General features: G+C 41.9%; 1 protein-coding gene across 1 annotated transcript in view; it reads right to left on the bottom strand.

Moving 5' to 3' along the window:
• Positions 1-27,050, bottom strand: part of LOC139569677 (calpain-1 catalytic subunit-like) — a 100,144-nt gene that overhangs the window by 50,956 nt on the left and 22,138 nt on the right. Inside the window, exons 6-15 of the mRNA XM_071391085.1 lie at positions 19,766-19,899; positions 16,727-16,895; positions 16,305-16,388; positions 15,874-15,959; positions 15,561-15,635; positions 14,146-14,306; positions 11,729-11,898; positions 11,575-11,586; positions 11,058-11,269; positions 10,845-10,884 (exon numbers count right to left, since the gene is read on the bottom strand). Of these exons, the coding sequence (XP_071247186.1) occupies positions 10,845-10,884; positions 11,058-11,269; positions 11,575-11,586; positions 11,729-11,898; positions 14,146-14,306; positions 15,561-15,635; positions 15,874-15,959; positions 16,305-16,388; positions 16,727-16,895; positions 19,766-19,899 (1,143 nt within the window). The remainder of the gene's footprint in view (positions 1-10,844; positions 10,885-11,057; positions 11,270-11,574; positions 11,587-11,728; positions 11,899-14,145; positions 14,307-15,560; positions 15,636-15,873; positions 15,960-16,304; positions 16,389-16,726; positions 16,896-19,765; positions 19,900-27,050) is intronic.

Raw genomic sequence — 27,050 nt, 5'->3', positions numbered from 1 at the left:
TGACTGTTCTATTCATAGTAGTTATGGTAGTGACTGTTCTATTCATAGTAGTTATGGTAGTGACTGTTCTATCCATAGTAGTTATAGTAGTGACTGTTCTATCCATAGTAGTTATGGTAGTGACTGTTCTATTCATAGTAGTTATGGTAGTGACTGTTCTATTCATAGTAGTTATGGTAGTGACTGTTCTAGCCATAGTAGTTATAGTAGTGACTGTTCTATCCATAGTAGTTATGGTAGTGACTGTTCTAGCCATAGTAGTTATAGTAGTGACTGTTCTATCCATAGTAGTTATGGTAGTGACTGTTCTATTCATAGTAGTTATGGTAGTGACTGTTCTAGCCATAGTAGTTATGGTAGTGACTGTTCTATTCATAGTAGTTATGGTAGTGACTGTTCTATCCATAGTAGTGACTGTTCTATCCATAGTAGTTATGGTAGTGACTGTTCTATCCATAGTAGTGACTGTTCTATCCATAGTAGTTATGGTAGTGACTGTTCTATCCATAGTAGTTATGGTAGTGACTGTTCTATCCATAGTAGTGACTGTTCTATCCATAGTAGTTATGGTAGTGACTGTTCTATTTATAGTAGTTATGGTAGTGACTGTTCTATCCATAGTAGTTATGGTAGTGACTGTTCTATCCATAGTAGTTATGGTAGTGACTGTTCTATCCATAGTAGTTATGGTAGTGACTGTTCTCTCCACAGTAGTTATGGTAGTGACTGTTCTCTCCATAGTAGTTATGGTAGTGACTGTTCTCTCCATAGTAGTTATGGTAGTGACTGTTCTCTCCACAGTAGTTATGGTAGTGACTGTTCTCTCCATAGTAGTTATGGTAGTGACTGTTCTCTCCATAGTAGTTATGGTAGTGACTGTTCTCTCCACAGTAGTTATGGTAGTGACTGTTCTCTCCATAGTAGTTATGGTAGTGACTGTTCTCTCCACAGTAGTTATGGTAGTGACTGTTCTCTCCATAGTAGTTATGGTAGTGACTGTTCTCTCCACAGTAGTTATGGTAGTGACTGTTCTCTCCACAGTAGTTATGGTAGTGACTGTTCTCTCCATAGTAGTTATGGTAGTGACTGTTCTCTCCACAGTAGTTATGGTAGTGACTGTTCTCTCCATAGTAGTTATGGTAGTGACTGTTCTCTCCATAGTAGTTATGGTAGTGACTGTTCTCTCCACAGTAGTTATGGTAGTGACTGTTCTCTCCATAGTAGTTATGGTAGTGACTGTTCTATCCATAGTAGTTATGGTAGTGACTGTTCTATCCATAGTAGTTATGGTAGTGACTGTTCTCTCCATAGTAGTTATGGTAGTGACTGTTCTCTCCATAGTAGTTATGGTAGTGACTGTTCTCTCCATAGTAGTTATGGTAGTGACTGTTCTCTCCATAGTAGTTATGGTAGTGACTGTTCTATCCATAGTAGTTATAGTAGTGACTGTTCTATTCATAGTAGTTATGGTAGTGACTGTTCTATCCATAGTAGTTATGGTAGTGACTGTTCTATCCATAGTAGTTATGGTAGTGACTGTTCTCTCCATAGTAGTTATGGTAGTGACTGTTCTATCCATATTAGTTATGGTAGTGACTGTTCTCTCCATAGTAGTTATGGTAGTGACTGTTCTCTCCATAGTAGTTATGGTAGTGACTGTTCTATCCATAGTAGTTATGGTAGTGACTGTTCTCTCCATAGTAGTTATGGTAGTGACTGTTCTCTCCATAGTAGTTATGGTAGTGACTTATATCCATAGTAGTTATGGTAGTGACGGTTCTCTCCATAGTAGTTATGGTAGTGACTGTTCTCTCCATAGTAGTTATGGTAGTGACTGTTCTCTCCATAGTAGTTATGGTAGTGACTGTTCTCTCCATAGTAGTTATGGTAGTGACTGTTCTCTCCATAGTAGTTATAGTAGTGACTGTTCTATCCATAGTAGTTATGGTAGTGACTGTTCTATCCATAGTAGTTATGGTAGTGACTGTTCTCTCCATAGTAGTTATGGTAGTGACTGTTCTATCCATAGTAGTTATGGTAGTGACTGTTCTCTCCATAGTAGTTATGGTAGTGACTGTTCTCTCCATAGTAGTTATGGTAGTGACTGTTCTCTCCATAGTAGTTATGGTAGTGACTGTTCTATCCATAGTAGTTATAGTAGTGACTGTTCTATTCATAGTAGTTATAGTAGTGACTGTTCTATTCATAGTAGTTATGGTAGTGACTGTTCTATCCATAGTAGTTATGGTAGTGACTGTTCTATCCATAGTAGTTATGGTAGTGACTGTTCTCTCCATAGGTAGTTATGGTAGTGACTGTTCTATCCATAGTAGTTATGGTAGTGACTGTTCTCTCCATAGTAGTTATGGTAGTGACTGTTCTATCCATAGTAGTTATGGTAGTGACTGTTCTATTCATAGTAGTTATAGTAGTGACTGTTCTCTCCATAGTAGTTATGGTAGTGACTGTTCTATCCATAGTAGTTATGGTAGTGACTGTTCTCTCCATAGTAGTTATGGTAGTGACTGTTCTCTCCATAGTAGTTATAGTAGTGACTGTTCTCTCCATAGTAGTTATGGTAGTGACTGTTCTATCCATAGTAGTTATGGTAGTGACTGTTCTCTCCATAGTAGTTATGGTAGTGACTGTTCTATCCATAGTAGTTATGGTAGTGACTGTTCTATCCATAGTAGTTATGGTAGTGACTGTTCTATCCATAGTAGTTATGGTAGTGACTGTTCTATCCATAGTAGTTATGGTAGTGACTGTTCTATCCATAGTAGTTATAGTAGTGACTGTTCTATTCATAGTAGTTATGGTAGTGACTGTTCTATCCATAGTAGTTATGGTAGTGACTCTTCTATCCATAGTAGTTATGGTAGTGACTGTTCTCTCCATAGTAGTTATGGTAGTGACTGTTCTATCCATAGTAGTTATGGTAGTGACTGTTCTATTCATAGTAGTTATGGTAGTGACTGTTCTATCCATAGTAGTTATGGTAGTGACTGTTCTATCCATAGTAGTTATGGTAGTGACTGTTCTATTCATAGTAGTTATGGTAGTGACTGTTCTATTCATAGTAGTTATGGTAGTGACTGTTCTATTCATAGTAGTTATGGTAGTGACTGTTCTATTCATAGTAGTTATGGTAGTGACTGTTCTATCCATAGTAGTTATAGTAGTGACTGTTCTATCCATAGTAGTTATGGTAGTGACTGTTCTATTCATAGTAGTTATGGTAGTGACTGTTCTATTCATAGTAGTTATGGTAGTGACTGTTCTAGCCATAGTAGTTATAGTAGTGACTGTTCTATCCATAGTAGTTATGGTAGTGACTGTTCTAGCCATAGTAGTTATAGTAGTGACTGTTCTATCCATAGTAGTTATGGTAGTGACTGTTCTATTCATAGTAGTTATGGTAGTGACTGTTCTAGCCATAGTAGTTATGGTAGTGACTGTTCTATTCATAGTAGTTATGGTAGTGACTGTTCTAGCCATAGTAGTTATGGTAGTGACTGTTCTAGCCATAGTAGTTATAGTAGTGACTGTTCTATCCATAGTAGTTATGGTAGTGACTGTTCTAGCCATAGTAGTTATAGTAGTGACTGTTCTATCCATAGTAGTTATGGTAGTGACTGTTCTAGCCATAGTAGTTATGGTAGTGACTGTTCTATCCATAGTAGTGACTGTTCTATCCATAGTAGTTATGGTAGTGACTGTTCTATTCATAGTAGTTATGGTAGTGACTGTTCTATCCATAGTAGTGACTGTTCTATCCATAGTAGTTATGGTAGTGACTGTTCTATCCATAGTAGTTATGGTAGTGACTGTTCTCTCCATAGTAGTTATGGTAGTGACTGTTCTAGCCATAGTAGTTATGGTAGTGACTGTTCTAGCCATAGTAGTCATGGTAGTGACTGTTCTATCCATAGTAGTTATGGTAGTGACTGTTCTATCCATAGTAGTTATGGTAGTGACTGTTCTATCCATAGTAGTGACTGTTCTATCCATAGTAGTTATGGTAGTGACTGTTCTATCCATAGTAGTGACTGTTCTATCCATAGTAGTTATGGTAGTGACTGTTCTATCCATAGTAGTTATGGTAGTGACTGTTCTATCCATAGTAGTGACTGTTCTATCCATAGTAGTTATGGTAGTGACTGTTCTATTTATAGTAGTTATGGTAGTGACTGTTCTAGCCATAGTAGTTATGGTAGTGACTGTTCTAGCCATAGTAGTTATGGTAGTGACTGTTCTAGCCATAGTAGTGACTGTTCTATCCATAGTAGTAATGGTAGTGACTGTTCTATCCATAGTAGTTATGGTAGTGACTGTTCTATCCATAGTAGTGACTGTTCTATCCATAGTAGTTATGGTAGTGACTGTTCTCTCCATAGTAGTTATGGTAGTGACTGTTCTATCCATAGTAGTTATGGTAGTGACTGTTCTATCCATAGTAGTTATGGTAGTGACTGTTCTATCCATAGTAGTTATGGTAGTGACTGTTCTATCCATAGTAGTTATGGTAGTGACTGTTCTCTCCATAGTAGTTATGGTAGTGACTGTTCTATTTATAGTAGTTATGGTAGTGACTGTTCTATCCATAGTAGTTATGGTAGTGACTGTTCTATCCATAGTAGTTATGGTAGTGACTGTTCTATCCATAGTAGTTATGGTAGTGACTGTTCTCTCCACAGTAGTTATGGTAGTGACTGTTCTCTCCATAGTAGTTATGGTAGTGACTGTTCTCTCCATAGTAGTTATGGTAGTGACTGTTCTCTCCACAGTAGTTATGGTAGTGACTGTTCTCTCCATAGTAGTTATGGTAGTGACTGTTCTCTCCATAGTAGTTATGGTAGTGACTGTTCTCTCCACAGTAGTTATGGTAGTGACTGTTCTCTCCATAGTAGTTATGGTAGTGACTGTTCTCTCCACAGTAGTTATGGTAGTGACTGTTCTCTCCATAGTAGTTATGGTAGTGACTGTTCTCTCCACAGTAGTTATGGTAATGACTGTTCTCTCCACAGTAGTTATGGTAGTGACTGTTCTCTCCATAGTAGTTATGGTAGTGACTGTTCTCTCCACAGTAGTTATGGTAGTGACTGTTCTCTCCATAGTAGTTATGGTAGTGACTGTTCTCTCCATAGTAGTGACTGTTCTATCCATAGTAGTGACTGTTCTATCCATAGTAGTGACTGTTCTATCCATAGTAGTTATGGTAGTGACTGTTCTATCCATAGTAGTGACTGTTCTATCCATAGTAGTGACTGTTCTATCCATAGTAGTGACTGTTCTATCCATAGTAGTTATGGTAGTGACTGTTCTATCCATAGTAGTGACTGTTCTATCCATAGTAGTGACTGTTCTATCCATAGTAGTGACTGTTCTATCCATAGTAGTTATGGTAGTGACTGTTCTATTCATAGTAGTTATAGTAGTGACTGTTCTCTCCATAGTAGTTATAGTAGTGACTGTTCTATCCATAGTAGTTATGGTAGTGACTGTTCTATCCATAGTAGTTATAGTAGTGACTGTTCTCTCCATAGTAGTTATAGTAGTGACTGTTCTATCCATAGTAGTTATGGTAGTGACTGTTCTATCCATAGTAGTTATGGTAGTGACTGTTCTCTCCATAGTAGTTATAGTAGTGACTGTTCTCTCCATAGTAGTTATGGTAGTGACTGTTCTATCCATAGTAGTTATGGTAGTGACTGTTCTATCCATAGTAGTTATGGTAGTGACTGTTCTATTCATAGTAGTTATGGTAGTGACTGTTCTATCCATAGTAGTTATGGTAGTGACTGTTCTATCCATAGTAGTTATGGTAGTGACTGTTCTATTCATAGTAGTTATGGTAGTGACTGTTCTATCCATAGTAGTTATGGTAGTGACTGTTCTATCCATAGTAGTTATGGTAGTGACTGTTCTATCCATAGTAGTTATGGTAGTGACTGTTCTATCCATAGTAGTTATGGTAGTGACTGTTCTATCCATAGTAGTTATGGTAGTGACTGTTCTATCCATAGTAGTTATGGTAGTGACTGTTCTATCCATAGTAGTTATAGTAGTGACTGTTCTATCCATAGTAGTTATGGTAGTGACTGTTCTATCCATAGTAGTTATGGTAGTGACTGTTCTATCCATAGTAGTTATGGTAGTGACTGTTCTATTCATAGTAGTTATGGTAGTGACTGTTCTATCCATAGTAGTTATGGTAGTGACTGTTCTAGCCATAGTAGTTATAGTAGTGACTGTTCTATCCATAGTAGTTATGGTAGTGACTGTTCTAGCCATAGTAGTTATAGTAGTGACTGTTCTATCCATAGTAGTTATGGTAGTGACTGTTCTAGCCATAGTAGTTATGGTAGTGACTGTTCTATCCATAGTAGTGACTGTTCTATCCATAGTAGTTATGGTAGTGACTGTTCTATTCATAGTAGTTATGGTAGTGACTGTTCTATCCATAGTAGTGACTGTTCTATCCATAGTAGTTATGGTAGTGACTGTTCTATCCATAGTAGTTATGGTAGTGACTGTTCTCTCCATAGTAGTTATGGTAGTGACTGTTCTAGCCATAGTAGTTATGGTAGTGACTGTTCTAGCCATAGTAGTCATGGTAGTGACTGTTCTATCCATAGTAGTTATGGTAGTGACTGTTCTATCCATAGTAGTTATGGTAGTGACTGTTCTATCCATAGTAGTGACTGTTCTATCCATAGTAGTTATGGTAGTGACTGTTCTATCCATAGTAGTGACTGTTCTATCCATAGTAGTTATGGTAGTGACTGTTCTATCCATAGTAGTTATGGTAGTGACTGTTCTATCCATAGTAGTGACTGTTCTATCCATAGTAGTTATGGTAGTGACTGTTCTATTTATAGTAGTTATGGTAGTGACTGTTCTAGCCATAGTAGTTATGGTAGTGACTGTTCTAGCCATAGTAGTTATGGTAGTGACTGTTCTAGCCATAGTAGTGACTGTTCTATCCATAGTAGTAATGGTAGTGACTGTTCTATCCATAGTAGTTATGGTAGTGACTGTTCTATCCATAGTAGTGACTGTTCTATCCATAGTAGTTATGGTAGTGACTGTTCTCTCCATAGTAGTTATGGTAGTGACTGTTCTATCCATAGTAGTTATGGTAGTGACTGTTCTATCCATAGTAGTTATGGTAGTGACTGTTCTATCCATAGTAGTTATGGTAGTGACTGTTCTATCCATAGTAGTTATGGTAGTGACTGTTCTCTCCATAGTAGTTATGGTAGTGACTGTTCTATTTATAGTAGTTATGGTAGTGACTGTTCTATCCATAGTAGTTATGGTAGTGACTGTTCTATCCATAGTAGTTATGGTAGTGACTGTTCTATCCATAGTAGTTATGGTAGTGACTGTTCTCTCCACAGTAGTTATGGTAGTGACTGTTCTCTCCATAGTAGTTATGGTAGTGACTGTTCTCTCCATAGTAGTTATGGTAGTGACTGTTCTCTCCACAGTAGTTATGGTAGTGACTGTTCTCTCCATAGTAGTTATGGTAGTGACTGTTCTCTCCATAGTAGTTATGGTAGTGACTGTTCTCTCCACAGTAGTTATGGTAGTGACTGTTCTCTCCATAGTAGTTATGGTAGTGACTGTTCTCTCCACAGTAGTTATGGTAGTGACTGTTCTCTCCATAGTAGTTATGGTAGTGACTGTTCTCTCCACAGTAGTTATGGTAATGACTGTTCTCTCCACAGTAGTTATGGTAGTGACTGTTCTCTCCATAGTAGTTATGGTAGTGACTGTTCTCTCCACAGTAGTTATGGTAGTGACTGTTCTCTCCATAGTAGTTATGGTAGTGACTGTTCTCTCCATAGTAGTGACTGTTCTATCCATAGTAGTGACTGTTCTATCCATAGTAGTGACTGTTCTATCCATAGTAGTTATGGTAGTGACTGTTCTATCCATAGTAGTGACTGTTCTATCCATAGTAGTGACTGTTCTATCCATAGTAGTGACTGTTCTATCCATAGTAGTTATGGTAGTGACTGTTCTATCCATAGTAGTGACTGTTCTATCCATAGTAGTGACTGTTCTATCCATAGTAGTGACTGTTCTATCCATAGTAGTTATGGTAGTGACTGTTCTATTCATAGTAGTTATAGTAGTGACTGTTCTCTCCATAGTAGTTATAGTAGTGACTGTTCTATCCATAGTAGTTATGGTAGTGACTGTTCTATCCATAGTAGTTATAGTAGTGACTGTTCTCTCCATAGTAGTTATAGTAGTGACTGTTCTATCCATAGTAGTTATGGTAGTGACTGTTCTATCCATAGTAGTTATGGTAGTGACTGTTCTCTCCATAGTAGTTATAGTAGTGACTGTTCTCTCCATAGTAGTTATGGTAGTGACTGTTCTATCCATAGTAGTTATGGTAGTGACTGTTCTATCCATAGTAGTTATGGTAGTGACTGTTCTATTCATAGTAGTTATGGTAGTGACTGTTCTATCCATAGTAGTTATGGTAGTGACTGTTCTATCCATAGTAGTTATGGTAGTGACTGTTCTATTCCATAGTAGTTATGGTAGTGACTGTTCTATCCATAGTAGTTATGGTAGTGACTGTTCTATCCATAGTAGTTATGGTAGTGACTGTTCTATCCATAGTAGTTATGGTAGTGACTGTTCTATCCATAGTAGTTATGGTAGTGACTGTTCTATCCATAGTAGTTATGGTAGTGACTGTTCTATCCATAGTAGTTATAGTAGTGACTGTTCTATCCATAGTAGTTATGGTAGTGACTGTTCTATCCATAGTAGTTATGGTAGTGACTGTTCTATCCATAGTAGTTATGGTAGTGACTGTTCTATTCATAGTAGTTATGGTAGTGACTGTTCTATCCATAGTAGTTATGGTAGTGACTGTTCTATCCATAGTAGTTATGGTAGTGACTGTTCTATCCATAGTAGTTATGGTAGTGACTGTTCTATCCATAGTAGTTATGGTAGTGACTGTTCTATCCATAGTAGTTATGGTAGTGACTGTTCTATCCATAGTAGTTATGGTAGTGACTGTTCTATTCATAGTAGTTATGGTAGTGACTGTTCTATCCATAGTAGTGACTGTTCTATTCATAGTAGTTATGGTAGTGACTGTTCTATCCATAGTAGTGACTGTTCTATTCATAGTAGTTATAGTAGTGACTGTTCTATTCATAGTAGTTATGGTAGTGACTGTTCTATCCATAGTAGTTATGGTAGTGACTGTTCTATCCATAGTAGTTATGGTAGTGACTGTTCTATTCATAGTAGTTATGGTAGTGACTGTTCTATCCATAGTAGTTATGGTAGTGACTGTTCTATCCATAGTAGTTATGGTAGTGACTGTTCTATCCATAGTAGTTATGGTAGTGACTGTTCTATCCATAGTAGTTATGGTAGTGACTGTTCTATCCATAGTAGTTATGGTAGTGACTGTTCTATCCATAGTAGTGACTGTTCTATCCATAGTAGTTATGGTAGTGACTGTTCTATCCATAGTAGTGACTGTTCTATCCATAGTAGTTATGGTAGTGACTGTTCTATCCATAGTAGTGACTGTTCTATCCATAGTAGTTATGGTAGTGACTGTTCTATTCATAGTAGTTATGGTAGTGACTGTTCTATCCATAGTAGTTATGGTAGTGACTGTTCTATCCATAGTAGTTATGGTAGTGACTGTTCTATCCATAGTAGTTATGGTAGTGACTGTTCTATTCATAGTAGTTATGGTAGTGACTGTTCTATCCATAGTAGTTATGGTAGTGACTGTTCTATCCATAGTAGTTATGGTAGTGACTGTTCTATCCATAGTAGTTATGGTAGTGACTGTTCTATCCATAGTAGTTATGGTAGTGACTGTTCTATCCATAGTAGTTATGGTAGTGACTGTTCTATCCATAGTAGTGACTGTTCTATCCATAGTAGTTATGGTAGTGACTGTTCTATCCATAGTAGTGACTGTTCTATCCATAGTAGTTATGGTAGTGACTGTTCTATCCATAGTAGTGACTGTTCTATCCATAGTAGTTATGGTAGTGACTGTTCTATTCATAGTAGTTATGGTAGTGACTGTTCTATCCATAGTAGTTATGGTAGTGACTGTTCTATCCATAGTAGTTATGGTAGTGACTGTTCTATCCATAGTAGTTATGGTAGTGACTGTTCTATCCATAGTAGTTATGGTAGTGACTGTTCTATCCATAGTAGTTATGGTAGTGACTGTTCTATCCATAGTAGTTATGGTAGTGACTGTTCTATCCATAGTAGTTATGGTAGTGACTGTTCTATCCATAGTAGTTATGGTAGTGACTGTTCTATCCATAGTAGTTATGGTAGTGACTGTTCTATCCATAGTAGTTATGGTAGTGACTGTTCTATTCATAGTAGTTATGGTAGTGACTGTTCTATCCATAGTAGTGACTGTTCTATTCATAGTAGTTATGGTAGTGACTGTTCTATCCATAGTAGTGACTGTTCTATTCATAGTAGTTATAGTAGTGACTGTTCTATCCATAGTAGTTATGGTAGTGACTGTTCTATCCATAGTAGTTATGGTAGTGACTGTTCTATCCATAGTAGTTATGGTAGTGACTGTTCTATCCATAGTAGTCATAGTCGTGACTGTTCTATTCATAGTAGTCATAGTAGTGACTGTTCTATTCATAGTAGTTATGGTAGTGACTGTTCTATCCATAGTAGTTATGGTAGTGACTGTTCTAGCCATAGTAGTTATGGTAGTGACTGTTCTAGCCATAGTAGTTATGGTAGTGACTGTTCTATCCATAGTAGTTATGGTAGTGACTGAGTGACTAAACAGGAAAACCCACCTCATCTTCCAGGTCTGCTGAGATTTCATCGTCTAGCTCTCTGGAATGAGAAAACACACACACACACACACACACACACACACACACACACACACACACACACACACACACACACACACACACACACACACACACAGAGAGGCATGGTGACCCACATATCAAGTCTTTAAAAAAAAGCCATATGTCATGAATTACAGGATCACACACACTTACTCTGTCTCAGACTGTTTCTCAGTGAAGACTCGCAGGACAAAGTCGGCCTCCTGGCCAGACTCGAAGGTGGAGGGGACGATGAGATATTCTCCCGGAGGCAGACAGAGACGGTTGCTGACCTCTCTCAAGTTGACGAAGGTCTCAGAGCGAGCGCAGGATGAATGGTTCAGGAAGAAGTCTTTCTTCAGGTGCACGTTCTGACAACCCCTGTACTGGAAGGAAAATATATGTCTTCAACTACATCTGCTGTAGCCCAGTTTACCAGACACAGGTTAAGTCCTAAAACCCCCCCCCCCCCCCCCCCCCAAAAAATATGTTCAATGGAAATTCTCAATTAAAAATGCTTCTTTGTCCAAGATTAGGCTTAACCTGTGTCCGGGAAACTGGCCCATATTCATGTAAATGAGTGCCATTTAAAAAGGAAGAACGCATTTATAGCCATACCCAAGTTGGATCATTTTCACAATGCCCAAAATACATGAGCCTAAATGTACAGCTGTGGTAAAATTCTTTATACCTCTTCTGGAATCTGCACAAACAGAAGATACAATAAGAGAAACATTAAAGTATGAAAACAATGAATTTCTGTGAAAAGCAAACTAGTGAGAGGGTAGCGTTCCCCCCCCACCAGAGATGTTAGGCTGTAGACTCCTTAGAAGCTCGTTTCTCACCTCGTAGATGGCGAACCCGATGGTGTGCATGTCCTGTCCCTGTTTCCGGTACCTCCTCCTGTCCTTCTGCATCAGAGCCACCAGGAAGCTACAAGCCACCTCGTCATCCTCAGGGTCGTCATCCTCCTCGAGCAGAGTGATCTTATACTGGGGGTTGATCCAGAACGTGTCTAGAGTAACACAGAGATAAGACAGAGTTATACTGGGGGTTGATCCAGAACGTGTCTAGAGTAACACAGAGATAAGACAGAGTTATACTGGGGGGGGTTGATCCAGAACGTGTCTAGAGTAACACAGAGATAAGACAGAGTTATACTGGGGGGGGTTGATCTAGAACGTGTCTAGAGTAACACAGAGATAAGACAGAGTTATACTGGGGGGGTTGATCCAGAACATGTCTAGAGTAACACAGAGATAAGACAGAGTTATACTGGGGGTTGATCCAGAACGTGTCTAGAGTAACACAGAGATAAGACAGAGTTATACTGGGGGGGTTGATCCAGAATGTGTCTAGAGTAACACAGAGATAAGACAGAGTTATACTGGGGGGGGGTTGATCCAGAACGTGTCTAGAGTAACACAGAGATAAGACAGAGTTATACTGGGGGGGGTTGATCTAGAACGTGTCTAGAGTAACACAGAGATAAGACAGAGTTATACTGGGGGGGTTGATCCAGAACATGTCTAGAGTAACACAGAGATAAGACAGAGTTATACTGGGGGGGTTGATCCAGAATGTGTCTAGAGTAACACAGAGATAAGACAGAGTTATACTGGGGGGTTGATCCAGAATGTGTCTAGAGTAACACAGAGATAAGACAGAGTTATACTGGGGGTTGATCCAGAACGTGTCTAGAGTAACACAGAGATAAGACAGAGTTATACTGGGGGGGTTGATCCAGAACGTGTCTGGAGTAACAGTGAGATAAGACAGAGTTATACTGGGGGGTTGATCCAGAACGTGTCTGGACAATAGAGCTGCAGGCATTAAGGTAATCCATTCAACCAAAGTGTTATAGATATCCCATCTGGTCAAATCAAATCACATTTTTATTTGTTGAATGTGCCGAATACGACAGGTGTAGACTTTACCGTGAAATACTTACTTACAAACAATGCAGAGTTAAAAAGTAAGAAAAATGTGTTAAATAAAAAAAAATGAAATAGTAACACAATAAAATAACAATAATGAGACTATATACAAGGAGTACCGGTACCGAGTTAATGTGCAGGGGTACACGAGGCTAGTAGAGGCAGTCGAGGTAGTCGAGGCTAGTAGTATGAGGTGTTAACATTCTGCAGTATGAGGTGTTAACGTTCTGTAGTATGAGGTGTTTACGTTCTGCAGTATGAGGTGTTAACGTTCTGCAGTATGAGGTGTTAACGTTCTGCAGTATGAGGTGTTAACGTTCTGCAGTATGAGGTGTTAACGTTCTGTAGTATGAGGTGTTTACGTTCTGCAGTATGAGGTGTTAACGTTCTGCAGTATGAGGTGTTAACGTTCTGCAGTATGAGGTGTTTACGTTCTGCAGTATGAGGTGTTTACGTTCTGCAGTATGAGGTGTTAACGTTCTGCAGTATGAGGTGTTAACGTTCTGCAGTATGAGGTGTTTACGTTCTGCAGTATGAGGTGTTAACGTTCTGCAGTATGAGTGGTTAACGTTCTGCAGTATGAGGTGTTAACGTTCTGCAGTATGAGGTGTTAACGTTCTGCAGTATGAGGTGTTAACGTTCTGCAGTATGAGGTGTTTACGTTCTGCAGTATGAGGTGTTTACGTTCTGTAGTATGAGGTGTTAACGTTCTGCAGTATGGGGTGTTTACGTTCTGCAGTATGAGGTGTTTACGTTCTGCAGTATGGGGTGTTTACGTTCTGCAGTATGAGGTGTTAACATTCTGCAGTATGGGGTGTTTACGTTCTGCAGTATGAGGTGTTTACGTTCTGCAGTATGGGGTGTTAACATTCTGCAGTATGAGGTGTTAACGTTCTGCAGTATGAGTGGTTAACGTTCTGCAGTATGAGGTGTTAACCTTCTGCAGTATGGGGTGTTAACGTTCTGCAGTATGATGTGTTAACGTTCTGCAGTATGAGTGGTTAACGTTCTGCAGTATGAGGTGTTAACCTTCTGCAGTATGGGGTGTTAACGTTCTGCGTCATGAGGTGTTAACATTCTGCAGTATGAGGTGTTAACGTTCTGCAGTATGAGGTGTTAACGTTCTGCAGTATGAGGTGTTAGCGTTCTGCAGTATGAGGTGTTAACGTTCTGCGGTATGGGGTGTTAACGTTCTGCGGTATGAGGTGTTAACGTTCTGCAGTATGAGGTGTTAACGTTCTGCAGTATGAGGTTTTAACGTTGTAACACTGTAATGTAAATATTCTATGTGTTCTGGGAGACATGTTAGATGTTCCATGACTCACTGGGGTGGTTGCGGCAGCCCCCGGCGGTACTCCCCCGTCTCCACATGCCGTGGAACTTGATGGTGTTCCAGTGGCTGAGGCCGTCCTCACTCAGAGCGTCTGCCGTCAGGTTACAGATCTCCAGACGGGAAAACTGCCCCAGGAACTCCTGGAATGACATCCTATAGACAGGGGAGAATAGGGTGATTTAAAAAGGATTTGGACACCAGCTCGTCCAACATCTCATTCCAAAATCATGGGCATTAATATGGAGTTGGTCCTCCCCATTTGCTGCTATAACAGCCTCCACTCTTCTAGGAAGGCTTTCCACTAGATGTTGGAAAATTACTTTGGGGACTTAGGGTGATTCAATGGGGTTGAGGTCAGGGCTCTGTGCAGGCCAGTCAAGTTCTTCCACTCCGATCTCGACAAACCATTTCTGTATGGACTTCGCTTCGTGCATGGGGGCATTTTCATGCTGAAACAGGAAAGGGCCTTCCCCAAACTATTGCTACAAAGTTGGAAGCACAGACTCGTCTAAAATGTCATTGTAGGCTGTAGCGTTAAGATTTCCCTTCACTGGAACTAAGGGGCCCGAACCATGAAAAACAGCCCCAACCATTATTCCTAATCCACCAAACTTTACAGTCAGCGCTACGCATTGGGGCAGGTAGCGTTCTCCTGGCATCGACCAAATCCAGATTAGTCTGTCGGACTGCCAGATGGCGAGGCGTGATTCCTCACTACAGAGAACGCGTTTCCACTGCTCCAGAGTCCAATGGCGGCGAGCTTTACACCACTCCAGACGATGCTTGGCATTTAGGATGGTGATCTTAGGCTTGTGTGCAGATGCTCGGCCATGGAAACCCATTTCATGAAGCTCCTGAAGAACAGTTATTGTGCTGACGTTGCATCCGGAGGCAGTTTGGAACTCTGTAGTGAATGTTGCAACCGAGGACAGACGATTTTTACACACTATGCGCTTCAGCACTCGGAGGTCCCGTTTGGTGAGCTTGTGTGGCCTACCACTTCGGGGCAGAGCCGTTGTTGCTCTTAGACGTTTCCACTTCACAATAACAGCACTTACAGTTGACCGGAGCAGCTCTAGCAGGACAGAAATTTCACAAACTGACTTGTTGGAAAGGTGGCGTCTTATGACTGTGCCACATTGAAAGTCACTGAGCTCTTCAGTACGGGCCATTCTACTGCCAATGTTTGTCTATGGAGATTGCATGGCGGTGTGCTCTATTTTATACACCTGTCAGCAATGGGTGTGACTGAAATAGCCGAATCCACTAATTTGAAGGCGTCTCCAATGCTCTTCATCCTACCAGAACTCAGCATGTAATCATGCTGTTCATCCTACGAGAACTCAGCATGTAATCATGCTGTTCATCCTACGAGAACTCAGCATGTAATCATGCTCGTCATCCTACCAGAACTCTCCATCCTCCATCTTTAGATGCAGGTCCTCTCTCTCAGATGGGTCCAACTCATCCCACTCAGGAGAACTGGACACAGCCAGGGAGACAAGAACAGAGCAATCGATCAATTAAACAATCAATCGACTACACATAGGGAGACCGACAGTACACTGAGAAACAGAATCTACTACAACTTAAGACGGAAACGTTATGAATGTGTAAGCAACAGTTGAGGTTTGTGGTGAAACAGGGGGTTTAGTTCTAGGTTAGGGTGTAAATATGTTGGTTGTGAATGTGGACCTAGTAGTTGTTCTGTTATGCTCACTTGTCACTCCAGGCGCCAGTCCACTCCACCTGTCCCCAGGGGTTCCTCACCCTGATCAGCCTCTCCACCTGACTCTGGTAGTCCACCTGGAGCAGGACATAATCACACATATGCAGTACAACGATAAAACCCAGTCTACATAGAAACACTAACATTAATACAGAGGCCAGGGAGACCGGGGTTCCAAAGCAGGGTCTGAAAGACCCAGATACACTGGACTCAGACCCAGGTGAAACCAGGCTTCCTAGGAGACGGGGGTTCCAAAGCAGGATCTGAAAGACCCAGATACACTGGACTCAGACCCAGGTGAAACCAGGCTTCCTAGGAGACGGGGGTTCCAAAGCAGGGTCTGAAAGACCCAGATACACTGGACTCAGACCCAGGTGAAACCAGGCTTCCTAGTTTATTCTATTTACGGAGGCTTAACCTACCTTCTTTAGGCCGGTGACTGAGTAAGCATGACCTTTCACCAGCTTCTTGAACGTCACAGACTCCATGTCAAAGGCACTGGTGATCTGTAGTCACAAAATATAGTCAGAAGAATACGAGACCCATGATGCATCTGAATCAGCATGATTTGATATAAAGGATGTATTGACTACAATGTTAATGTTATAAATTATAAAGTTTATGATAATGTTCTTCATGAAGTAGATACATCAAACTATCCCCAGTGCCGTATTTATAAGGCACCAAAACGGAAGAAAACGGACAGATATAGGGAGGGACTACCTGGAGTTGTCCAATAACAATTGCTTGAATTTGTTTTCTGTTGAAAAACATTTTAAATTGATGTGCCCTAATGAATGAGACCCTGGTGTTTTTGACAGGACCAGAGGAACAGGGGACTCACGTCGATGGAGCAGCCCAGCAAGGAGCCTCTGTCCAGGGCTTTGCTGATGATCCTGTACAGGTCCCGTGGAGCCTTACGGAGCTCGTACATCTCAGACACACCGCCGGTGAAGTCCTCAAAGCCTTCTGTGGTGCTGCCTCCAGACAGAGCCTCGTAGGAACCATTCAACCTGACAGTGACAGGGGAGATACAGGGATACACATTCATCAGGTCAGTATCATCGACAATAAACCCTCTGGTGCTGCCTCCAGACAGAGCCTCGTAGGAACCATTCAACCTGACAGTGACAGGGGAGATACAGGGATACACATTCATCAGGTCAGTATCATCGACAATAAACCCTCTGGTGCTGCCTCCAGACAGAGCCTCGTAGGAACCATTCAACCTGACAGTGACAGGGGAGATACAGGGATACACATTCATCAGGTCAGTATCATCGACAACAAACCCTCTGATGCTGCCCCCAGACAGAGCCTCATAGGAACCATTCAACCTGACAGTGACCGTAGAAACACATAAATGCAGGGATATACACACGTCACATTCAGTGAGCTCCAAAAGTATTGGGAGAGTGACCTATTTGTTGATGTTTTGGCTCTGTACTCCAGTTATTTGGATTTGAAATGATGCAATGACTATGAGGTTAAAGTTCAGACTGTCAGCTTTAATTTGAGGGTACTTTCATCCATATCGGGTGAACCGTTTTAGACATAGTCCAAAAGTATTGGGACAAATGTACTCATACTGTATGTGTATACAAGTAGTCAAAAGTGTAGTATTTGGTCCCATATTCCTAGCACCCAATGATTACATTAATGTTGATTCTACCATTAGTACAGATAATTCTGAATGAATTGTGAATGATGATGAGTCAGAAAGTTACAGACACACAACTATCATACCCCCCCAAAATGCTAACCTCCCCTGTTATTGTAATGGTGAGAGGTTAGCATGTCTTGTGGTTATGATATAAAAGGCTAACCTCCCCTGTTATTGTAATGGTGAGAGGTTAGCATGTCTTGTGGTTATGATATAAAAGGCTAACTTCCCCTGTTATTGTAATGGTGAGAGGTTAGCATGTCTTGGGGTTATGATATAAAATGCTAACCTCCCCTGTTATTGTAATGGTGAGAGGTTAGCATGTCTTGGGGTTATGATATAACATGCTAACCTCCCCTGTTATTGTAATGGTGAGAGGTTAGCATGTCTTGGTGGTTATGATATAAAAGGCTAACCTCCCCTGTTATTGTAATGGTGAGAGGTTAGCATGTCTTGTGGTTATGATATAAAAGGCTAACCTCCCCTGTTATTGTAATGGTGAGAGGTTAGCATGTCTTGAAGGTTATGATATAAAAGGCTAACCTCCCCTGTTATTGTAATGGTGAGAGGTTAGCATGTCTTGGGGGTTATGATATAAAAGGCTAACATCCCCTGTTATTGTAATGGTGAGAGGTTAGCATGTCTTGGGGGTATGATATAAAAGGCTAACCTCCACTGTTATTGTAATGGTGAGAGGTTAGCATGTCTTGGGGGTATGATATTTGTGCCTCTGTAACTTTCTCACTCATCATTATTCACGATTTATTCAGGATTATCCGTAATCATGGTAGAATCCGCATTAATGTATAAGTGTTTGGAAACGTATTCTATTCTTATTTACAATAAAAGTGACTCCAAAATGACACAATAACAACTTTGTAGAGTCACAAGCTTGATGTAATCATTGGGTGCTAGGAATATGGGACCAGATACTAAACTTTTTACTATACTGAACAAAAATATAAACACAACATGCAACAATTTCAATGATTTTACTGAGTTACAGTTCATATAAGGAAATCAGTCAATTTAAATAAATAAATTAGGCCCTAATCTATGGATTTCACATGACTGGGCAGGGGCGGAGCCATGGGTGGGCCTGGGAGGCCATGGGTGGGCCTGGGAGGGCATAGGTCCACCCACTTGGGATACTGGCCCACCCACTTGGGAGCCAGGCCCAGCCAATCAACATGCGTTTTTCCCCACAAAAGGGCTTTATTACAGGGCTTTATTACAGATGGAAATACACCTCAATTTTATCAGCTGTCCGGGTGGCTGTACTCAGACTATCCCCCAGGTGAAGAAGCCAGATGTGGAGGTCCTGGGCTGGTGTGGTTACACGTGGTCTGCGATTGTGAGGCTGGTTGGACGTACTACCAAATTCTCTAAAACGACTTTGGCTTATGGTAGAGAAATTACGATTCAATTATCTGGCAACAGCTCTGGTGGACCTTCCTGTAGTCAGAATGCATATTGCACGCTCCCTCAACTTGAGACATCTGTGGCATTGTGTTATGTGACAAAACTGACCATTTTAGAGTGGCCTTTTATTGTCCCCCAGCACAAGGTGCACCTGTGTAATGATCATGCTGTTTAATCAGCTTCTTGATATACAACACCTGTCAGGTGGATGGATTATCTTGGTAAAGGAGACATGCTCACTAACAGGGATGTAAAGAAATTTGTGCACAACGTTTGAGAGAAATAAGCTTTTTGTGCATTTGGAAAATTTCTGTGATCTTTTATTTCAGCTCATGCAATCATGGGACCAACACTTTACATGTTGCATTTATATTTTTGTTCAGTATACTTTCATACACATATTTTGTCCCAATACTTTTGCTCCTCTAAAATAGGGGGGACTAGGTACAAAGAGTGTTGTAATTTCTAAACGGTTCACCCGATATGGATGAAAACACCCTCAAATTAAAGCTGACAGTCTGAACTTTAACCTCATAGTCATTGTATGATGTCAGTGCAGAGCCAAAACAACAACAAAAAAATCGGTCACTGTCCCAATACTTGTGGAGCTCACTGTAGATGTATACATGATGAAGTCTATATGGCAGAGAGAGTGTTCATATGATCAACACACACATAGGCCCTGATTAAAAGTAGTGCACTAAATAGGGAATAGGGTGCCAGTCCTGATTAAAAGTAGTGCACTAAATAGGGAATAAGGTGCCATTTGAGACACAGACCAGGCCTTCGTTGACATACTTGGCGTAGGCCTTCTCCAGCAGGGCGCTCCAGAACTCATTGCCCTCGGCTGAGTGAACGAACATGATCTCTCCATCCTTCGTTGGCAGCCGGTCGTCAATCACCACGTCCACCCACTCACCAAACTGCCAGAACTGAAGAGGACCACAATCAAGCTTTAGGGCATAAACCAACTTCATCTGGGTATCAAAACACTGACCACAGATAGTTTTCTCCTGAAAACTACGGTGTGTCTCAATAAAATAAAATAAAAAATGGCGATCTTAACTTCCTGCCTTCAAGGTCCTCTGTATCTCAGTCTGTGTAGAGCATGACTCTTGCAACATCAGGATAGTGGGTTGGATAAAAGAGTCTGCCAAATGATATATCTGAGAAATGCTAACTCAAAAAAGGCAGTATTCTTGTGGATTGAGACAGACCCTTAGTCTAACACAAGCCACAGTAGGCCACATACACACGATTAGTATCATAATATATTATCCAGTCACCTGATGTACACGTCCATCATTACCAAGATTGACACCATCACAATGCTCATATTCTAAGCAGTGGATGAAGTAAATAGTGACTGAAGGATGCTCACTATGGGTCAATCATTTCAGCGTCTAATGGATGAATAAAAGTTGGTGAATTTAATATAATAGAATTGCCCTAAAGCAGATGGTGTCAAACTCATTTTGCCCCAAGGGGAGGGGGGGGGGGGGGCAGATTCAGTCTTCAACGAGGTCCTTATATTTCCTTGCCGTCAAAATTTGCTGAAAAATAATCCTCCATCCATCGTTTTTGCAATTTTCGATGCTTCCTGACTGCCTAGTGATTATTAGCGAGCTGGACAGTCAATAAGCTGTATTTTTGATGCTTCCTGACTGCCTAGTGATTATTAGCGAGCTGGACAGTCAATAAGCTGTATTTTCGATGCTTCCTGACTGCCTAGTGATTATTAGCGAGCTGGACAGTCAATAAGCTGTATTTTCGATGCTTCCTGACTGCCTAGTGATTATTAGCGAGCTGGACAGTCAATAAGCTGTATTTTCGATGCTTCCTGACTGCCTAGTGATTATTAGCGAGCTGGACAGTCAATAAGCTGTATTTTCGATGCTTCCTGACTGCCTAGTGATTATTAGCGAGCTGGACAGTCAATAAGCTGTATTTTCGATGCTTCCTGACTGCCTAGTGATTATTAGCGAGCTGGACAGTCAATAAGCTGTATTTTCGATGCTTCCTGACTGCCTAGTGATTATTAGCGAGCTGGACAGTCAATAAGCTGTATTTTCGATGCTTCCTGACTGCCTAGTGATTATTAGCGAGCTGGACAGTCAATAAGCTGTATTTTCGATGCTTCCTGACTGCCTAGTGATTATTAGCGAGCTGGACAGTCAATAAGCTGTATTTTCGATGCTTCCTGACTGCCTAGTGATTATTAGCGAGCTGGACAGTCAATAAGCTGTATTTTCGATGCTTCCTGACTGCCTAGTGATTATTAGCGAGCTGGACAGTCAATAAGCTGTATTTTCGATGCTTCCTGACTGCCTAGTGATTATTAGCGAGCTGGACAGTCAATAAGCTGTATTTTCGATGCTTCCTGACTGCCTAGTGATTATTAGCGAGCTGGACAGTCAATAAGCTGTATTTTCGATGCTTCCTGACTGCCTAGTGATTATTAGCGAGCTGGACAGTCAATAAGCTGTATTTTCGATGCTTCCTGACTGCCTAGTGATTATTAGCGAGCTGGACAGTCAATAAGCTGTATTTTCGATGCTTCCTGACTGCCTAGTGATTATTAGCGAGCTGGACAGTCAATAAGCTGTATTTTCGATGCTTCCTGACTGCCTAGTGATTATTAGCGAGCTGGACAGTCAATAAGCTGTATTTTCGATGCTTCCTGACTGCCTAGTGATTATTAGCGAGCTGGACAGTCAATAAGCTGTATTTTCGATGCTTCCTGACTGCCTAGTGATTATTAGCGAGCTGGACAGTCAATAAGCTGTATTTTCGATGCTTCCTGACTGCCTAGTGATTATTAGCGAGCTGGACAGTCAATAAGCTGTATTTTCGATGCTTCCTGACTGCCTAGTGATTATTAGCGAGCTGGACAGTCAATAAGCTGTATTTTCGATGCTTCCTGACTGCCTAGTGATTATTAGCGAGCTGGACAGTCAATAAGCTGTATTTTCGATGCTTCCTGACTGCCTAGTGATTATTAGCGAGCTGGACAGTCAATAAGCTGTATTTTCGATGCTTCCTGACTGCCTAGTGATTATTAGCGAGCTGGACAGTCAATAAGCTGTATTTTCGATGCTTCCTGACTGCCTAGTGATTATTAGCGAGCTGGACAGTCAATAAGCCGTATGAATGTAGCTCCATTATAATTTCTACACTGTTTCAATTTAGTTTTAGTCATTTTAAAGTATATTGACTTTTGGGACACCCCTGCCCTGAGGATGCTTTAACCCTGGATGTATGTGTTGTTTACATGTAACCTGACAGGAAGAACAGGCTATTTTAGGGTTAGGAGCTAGGGTTAGTTTTAGGGTTAGGAGCTAGGGTTAGGAGCTAGGGTTAGTTTTAGGGTTAGGAGCTAGGGTTAGGAGCTAGGGTTAGTTTTAGGGTTAGGAGCTAGGGTTAGGAGCTAGGGTTAGGAGCTAGGGATCGTTTTAGGGTTAGGAGCTACGGTTAGGAGCTAGGGTTAGGAGCTAGGGATCGTTTTAGGGTTAGTTTTAGGGTTAGGGTTAGGGTTAAGATTAAGGTTTAGGTTTAGGGGAAAATATGATTTTGAATGGGACTGAATTGTGTGTCGCCACAAGGTTAGCTGTACAAGACTGTGTGTGTGTGCGTGCATCAAATCAAATCACTTTTTATTTGTCACATGCGCCGAATACAACAGCCTTACAGTGAAATGCTTACTTACAAGCCCTTAACCAACGATGCAGTTTTAACAAAATACCTAAAAAAAAAGTTTTAAAAAGTAAGAGGTAAGAAAAACAAATAAATAAAGAGCAGCAGTAAATAACAATAGCGGGGCTATTAGTCAGGGTAGCCATTTGATTAGCTATTAAGGAGTCTTATGGCTTGGGGGGTAGAGGCTGTTTAGAAGCCTCTTGGACCTAGACTTGGCGCTCAGGTACCGCTTGCCGTGCGTTAGCAGATAGAACAGTCTATGTCTAAGGTGGCTGGAGTCTTTGACAATTTTTAGGGCCTTCCTCTGACACCGCCTGGTACAGAGGTCCTGGATGGCATGAAGCTTGGCCCCGGTGATGTACTGGGCCGTACGCACTACCCTCTGTAGTGCCTTGAAGTCGGAGGCCGAGCAGTTGCCATACCAGGCAGTGATGCAACCCGTCAGGATGCTCTCGATGGTGCAGCTGTAAAAAAAAATATTTGGATCTGAGGACCCATACCAAATCTTTTCAGTTTCCTGAGGGGGAATAGGTTTTGTCGTGCCCTCTTCACGACTGTCTTGGTGTGCTTGGACCATGTTAGTTTGTTGTTGATGTGGACGCCAAGGAACTTGAAGCTCTCAAGCTGCTCCACTACAGGCCCTGTCGATGAGAATGGGGTTGTGCTCTGTCCTCTTTTTCCTGTAGTCCACAATCATCTCCTTTGTCTTGATCACGTTGAGGGAGAGGTTGTTGTTCTTGCACCACATGGTCAGGTCTCTGACCTCCTCCCTATAGGCTGTCTCACTGTTGTTGTGATCAGGCCTACCACTGTTGTGTCATCAGCAAACGTAATGATGGTGTTGGAGTTGAGCCTGGCCGTGCAGTCATGAGTGAACAGGGAGTACAGGAGGGGACTGAGCACGCAGCCCTGAGGGGCCCCAGTGTTGAGGATCAGCAAGGCGGATGTGTTGTTACCTACCCTTATCACCTGGGGGAGGACCGTCAAGGAGGTCTAGAATCCAGTTGCAGAGGGAGCTGTTTATTCCCAGGGTCCTTAGCTTAGTGATGAGTTTTGAGGGCACTATGGTGTTGAACGCTAAGCTGTAGTCAATGAATAGCATTCTAAAATAGGTGTTCCTTTTGTCCAGGTGGGAAAGGGCATGTGTGGAGTGCAATAGAGATTGCATCATCTGTGGATCTGTTGGTGCGGTATGCAAATTGGAGTTGGTCTAGGGTTTCCGCCATGATGGTGTTGATGTGAGCCATGACCAGCCTTTCAAAGCATTTCATGGCTACAGACGTCAGTGCTACGGGTCGGTAGTCGTTTAGGCAGGTAACCTTAGTGTTCTTGGGCTCAGGGACTATGGTGATCTGCTTGAAAACATGTTAGTATTACAGACCCAGACAGGGAGAGGTTGAAAATGTCAGTGAAGACACTTGCCAGTTGGTCAGCGCATGCTCGGAGTACACGTCCTGGTAATCTGTCTGGCCCAGCAGCCTTGTGAATGTTGACCTGTTTAAAGATCTCACTCACATCTGCTGCGGAGAGCGTGATCATACAGTCGTCCGGAACAGCTAGTGCTCTCATGCATGTTTCAGTGTTACTTACCTCGAAGCGAGCATAGAAGTTATTTAGCTCATCTGGTAGGCTTGTGTCACTGGGCAGCTCTCGGCTGTGCTTCCCTTTGTAGTCTGTAATAGTTTGCAAGCCCTGCCACATCCGACGAGCGTCGGAGCCGGTGTAGTACGATTCGATCTTAGTCCTGTATTGATGCTTTGCCTGTTTGATGGTTCGTCGGAGGGCATAGCGGGATTTCTTATAAGCTTCCGGGTTAGAGTCCCGCTCCTTGAAAGCGGCATCTCTACCCTATAGCTCAGTGCGAATGTTGCCTATAATCCATGGCTTCTGGTTGGGGTATGTACGTACGGTCACTGTGGGGACGACGTCCTCGATGCACTTATTGATAAAGCCAGTGACTGATGTGGTGTACTCCTCAATGCCATCGGAACATATTCCAGTCTGTGCCAGTGTTGCCAACTAATTTTCAGGGTAAGTTCCAAGAGGCAGGTTGATTTGTTGCTAAAAGTTGCTAAATGACGTTGTGATGTCATTGCTTGATAACGTAAAACTGCGTCATTACGTAGAGTACACAATAACATTACTTAAATTGACTGGCCAGCTCGGCAAAAAATATGATTTGACATTTGTTCAGGTACATACTCCCACTCTTTTCAGAACTTCTGTCTGTACAATTTTGATTGAGTCATGTTGATTGATGTTGTAAGTTCTGTTCAAGATCAAACATTCGTGACCAACTATATTCATTGGGTTTGGCTCGTTCTACTGCTGCTGCAATAAGCCAACAATGATTTGCAATTTGCTGAAATTGCTGCTGGCGTGCTGCTGCCGTCACTCACGAGCTGAGCGCCTGCTGCTGACGTCACTCACAATGCACTGTTGCAGCCAGGCACGTGTGTTGTGACTGAGTGTGTGACACAGAAAATAGTTTTTGTGTCATTTAGAGGGAAAATGCATTTCAGTTGCTAAAAGTTCCAAATACATTTTTAAAGTAGATACATTTGTTGCTAGGTGCTGTTAGAAAAAAAAGTTGCTAAATCTAGCAACAAAATTGCTAAGTTGGCATCACTGGTCTGGTAACAAAAGAGTCCTGTAGTTTAGCATCTGCTTCATCTGACCACTTTTTTATAGACCGAGTCACTGGTGCTTTCTGCTTTAATTTCTGCTTGTAAGCAGGAATCAGGAGGATAGAGTTATGGTCAGATTTGCCAAATGGAGGGCGAGGGAGAGCTTTGTACGCGTCTCTGTGTGTTTAGTAAAGGTGGTCTAGAATTTTTTTCCTCTGGTTGCACATTTAACATATTGATAGAAATTCGGTAAAACTGATTACAGTTGACCTGCATTACTGTCACAGGAACGCCTCCTCTGGATGAGTATTTTCCTGTTTGCTTATGGCGGAATACAGCTCATTTAGTGCAGTTTTAACCTCAACAAAAAAAGAAACATCCTCTCACTGTCAACTGCATTTATTTTCAGCAAACTGAACATTTGTAGAAATTTGTATGAACATAACAAGATTCAACAACTGAGACATAAACTGAACAAGTTCCACAGACATGTGACTAATAGAAATTGAATTATGTGTCACTGAACAAAGAGGGGGTCAAAATCAAAAGTAACAGTCAGTATCTGGTGTGGCCACCAGCTGCATTAAGTTCTGCAGTGCATCTCCTCGTCATGGACTGCACCAGAATTGCCAGTTCTTTCTGTGAGATGTTACCCCACTCTTCCATCAAGGCACCTGTAAGTTCCTGGACATTTCTGGGGGAATGGCCCTAGCCCTCAACCTCCGATCCAACAGGTCCCAGACGTGCTCAATGGGATTGAGATCCGGGCTCTTCGCTGGCCATGGCAGAACACTGACATTCCTGTCTTGCAGGAAATCACGCACAGAATGAGCAGTATGGCTGTTGGCATTGTCATGCTGGAGAGTCATGTCAGAATGAGCCTGCAGGAAGGGTACCACATGAGGGAGGAAGATGTCTTCCCTGTAACGCAGAGCATTGAGATTGCCTGCAATGACAACAAGCTCAGTCCGATGATGCTGTGGCACACCGCCCCAGACCATGACGGACCCTCCACCTCCAAATCGATCCCGCTCCAGAGTACAGGCCTCAGTGTAACGCTCATTCCTTCGACGATAAACGCGAATCCGACCATCACCCCCGGTGAGACAAAACCGCGACTTGTCACAGAAGAGCACTTTTTGCCAGTCCTGTCTGGTCCAGCGACGGTGGGTTTGTGCCCATATGCAACGTTGTTGCCGGTGATGTCTGGTGAGGACCTGCCTTACAACAGGCCTACAGCCCTCAGTCCAGCCTCTCTCAGCCTATTGCAGACAGTCTGAGCACTGATGGAGGGATTGTGCATTCCTGTTGTAACTCAGGCAGTTGTTGTTGCCATCCTGTACCTGTCCTACAGGTGTGATGTTCGGATGTACCGATCCTGCGCAGGTGTTGTTACACGTGGTCTGCCACTGCGAGGATGATCAGCTGTCCATCCTGTCTCCCTGTTGTGCTGTCTTAGGCATCTCACAGTACAGACATTGCAACTTATTGCCCTGGCTACATCTGCAGTCCTCATGCCTCCTTGCAGCATGCCTAAGGCACGTTCACGCAGACGAGCAGGGACCCTGGGCATCTTTCTTTTGGTGTTTTTCAGAGTCAGTAGAAAGGCCTCTTTAGTGTCCTAAGTTTTCATAACTGTGACCTTAATTGCCTACCGTCTGTAAACTGTTAGTGTCTTAACGACCGTTCCACAGGTGCATGTTCATTAATTGTTTATGGTTCATTGAACACGCATGGGAAACAGTGTTTAAACCCTTTAC

The sequence above is a fragment of the Salvelinus alpinus genome, chromosome 3 (assembly GCF_045679555.1).
Source record: "Salvelinus alpinus chromosome 3, SLU_Salpinus.1, whole genome shotgun sequence".
NCBI classification, from domain to species: Eukaryota; Metazoa; Chordata; class Actinopteri; order Salmoniformes; family Salmonidae; genus Salvelinus; species Salvelinus alpinus.
This window is presented reverse-complemented; position numbering and strand designations above follow the sequence as displayed.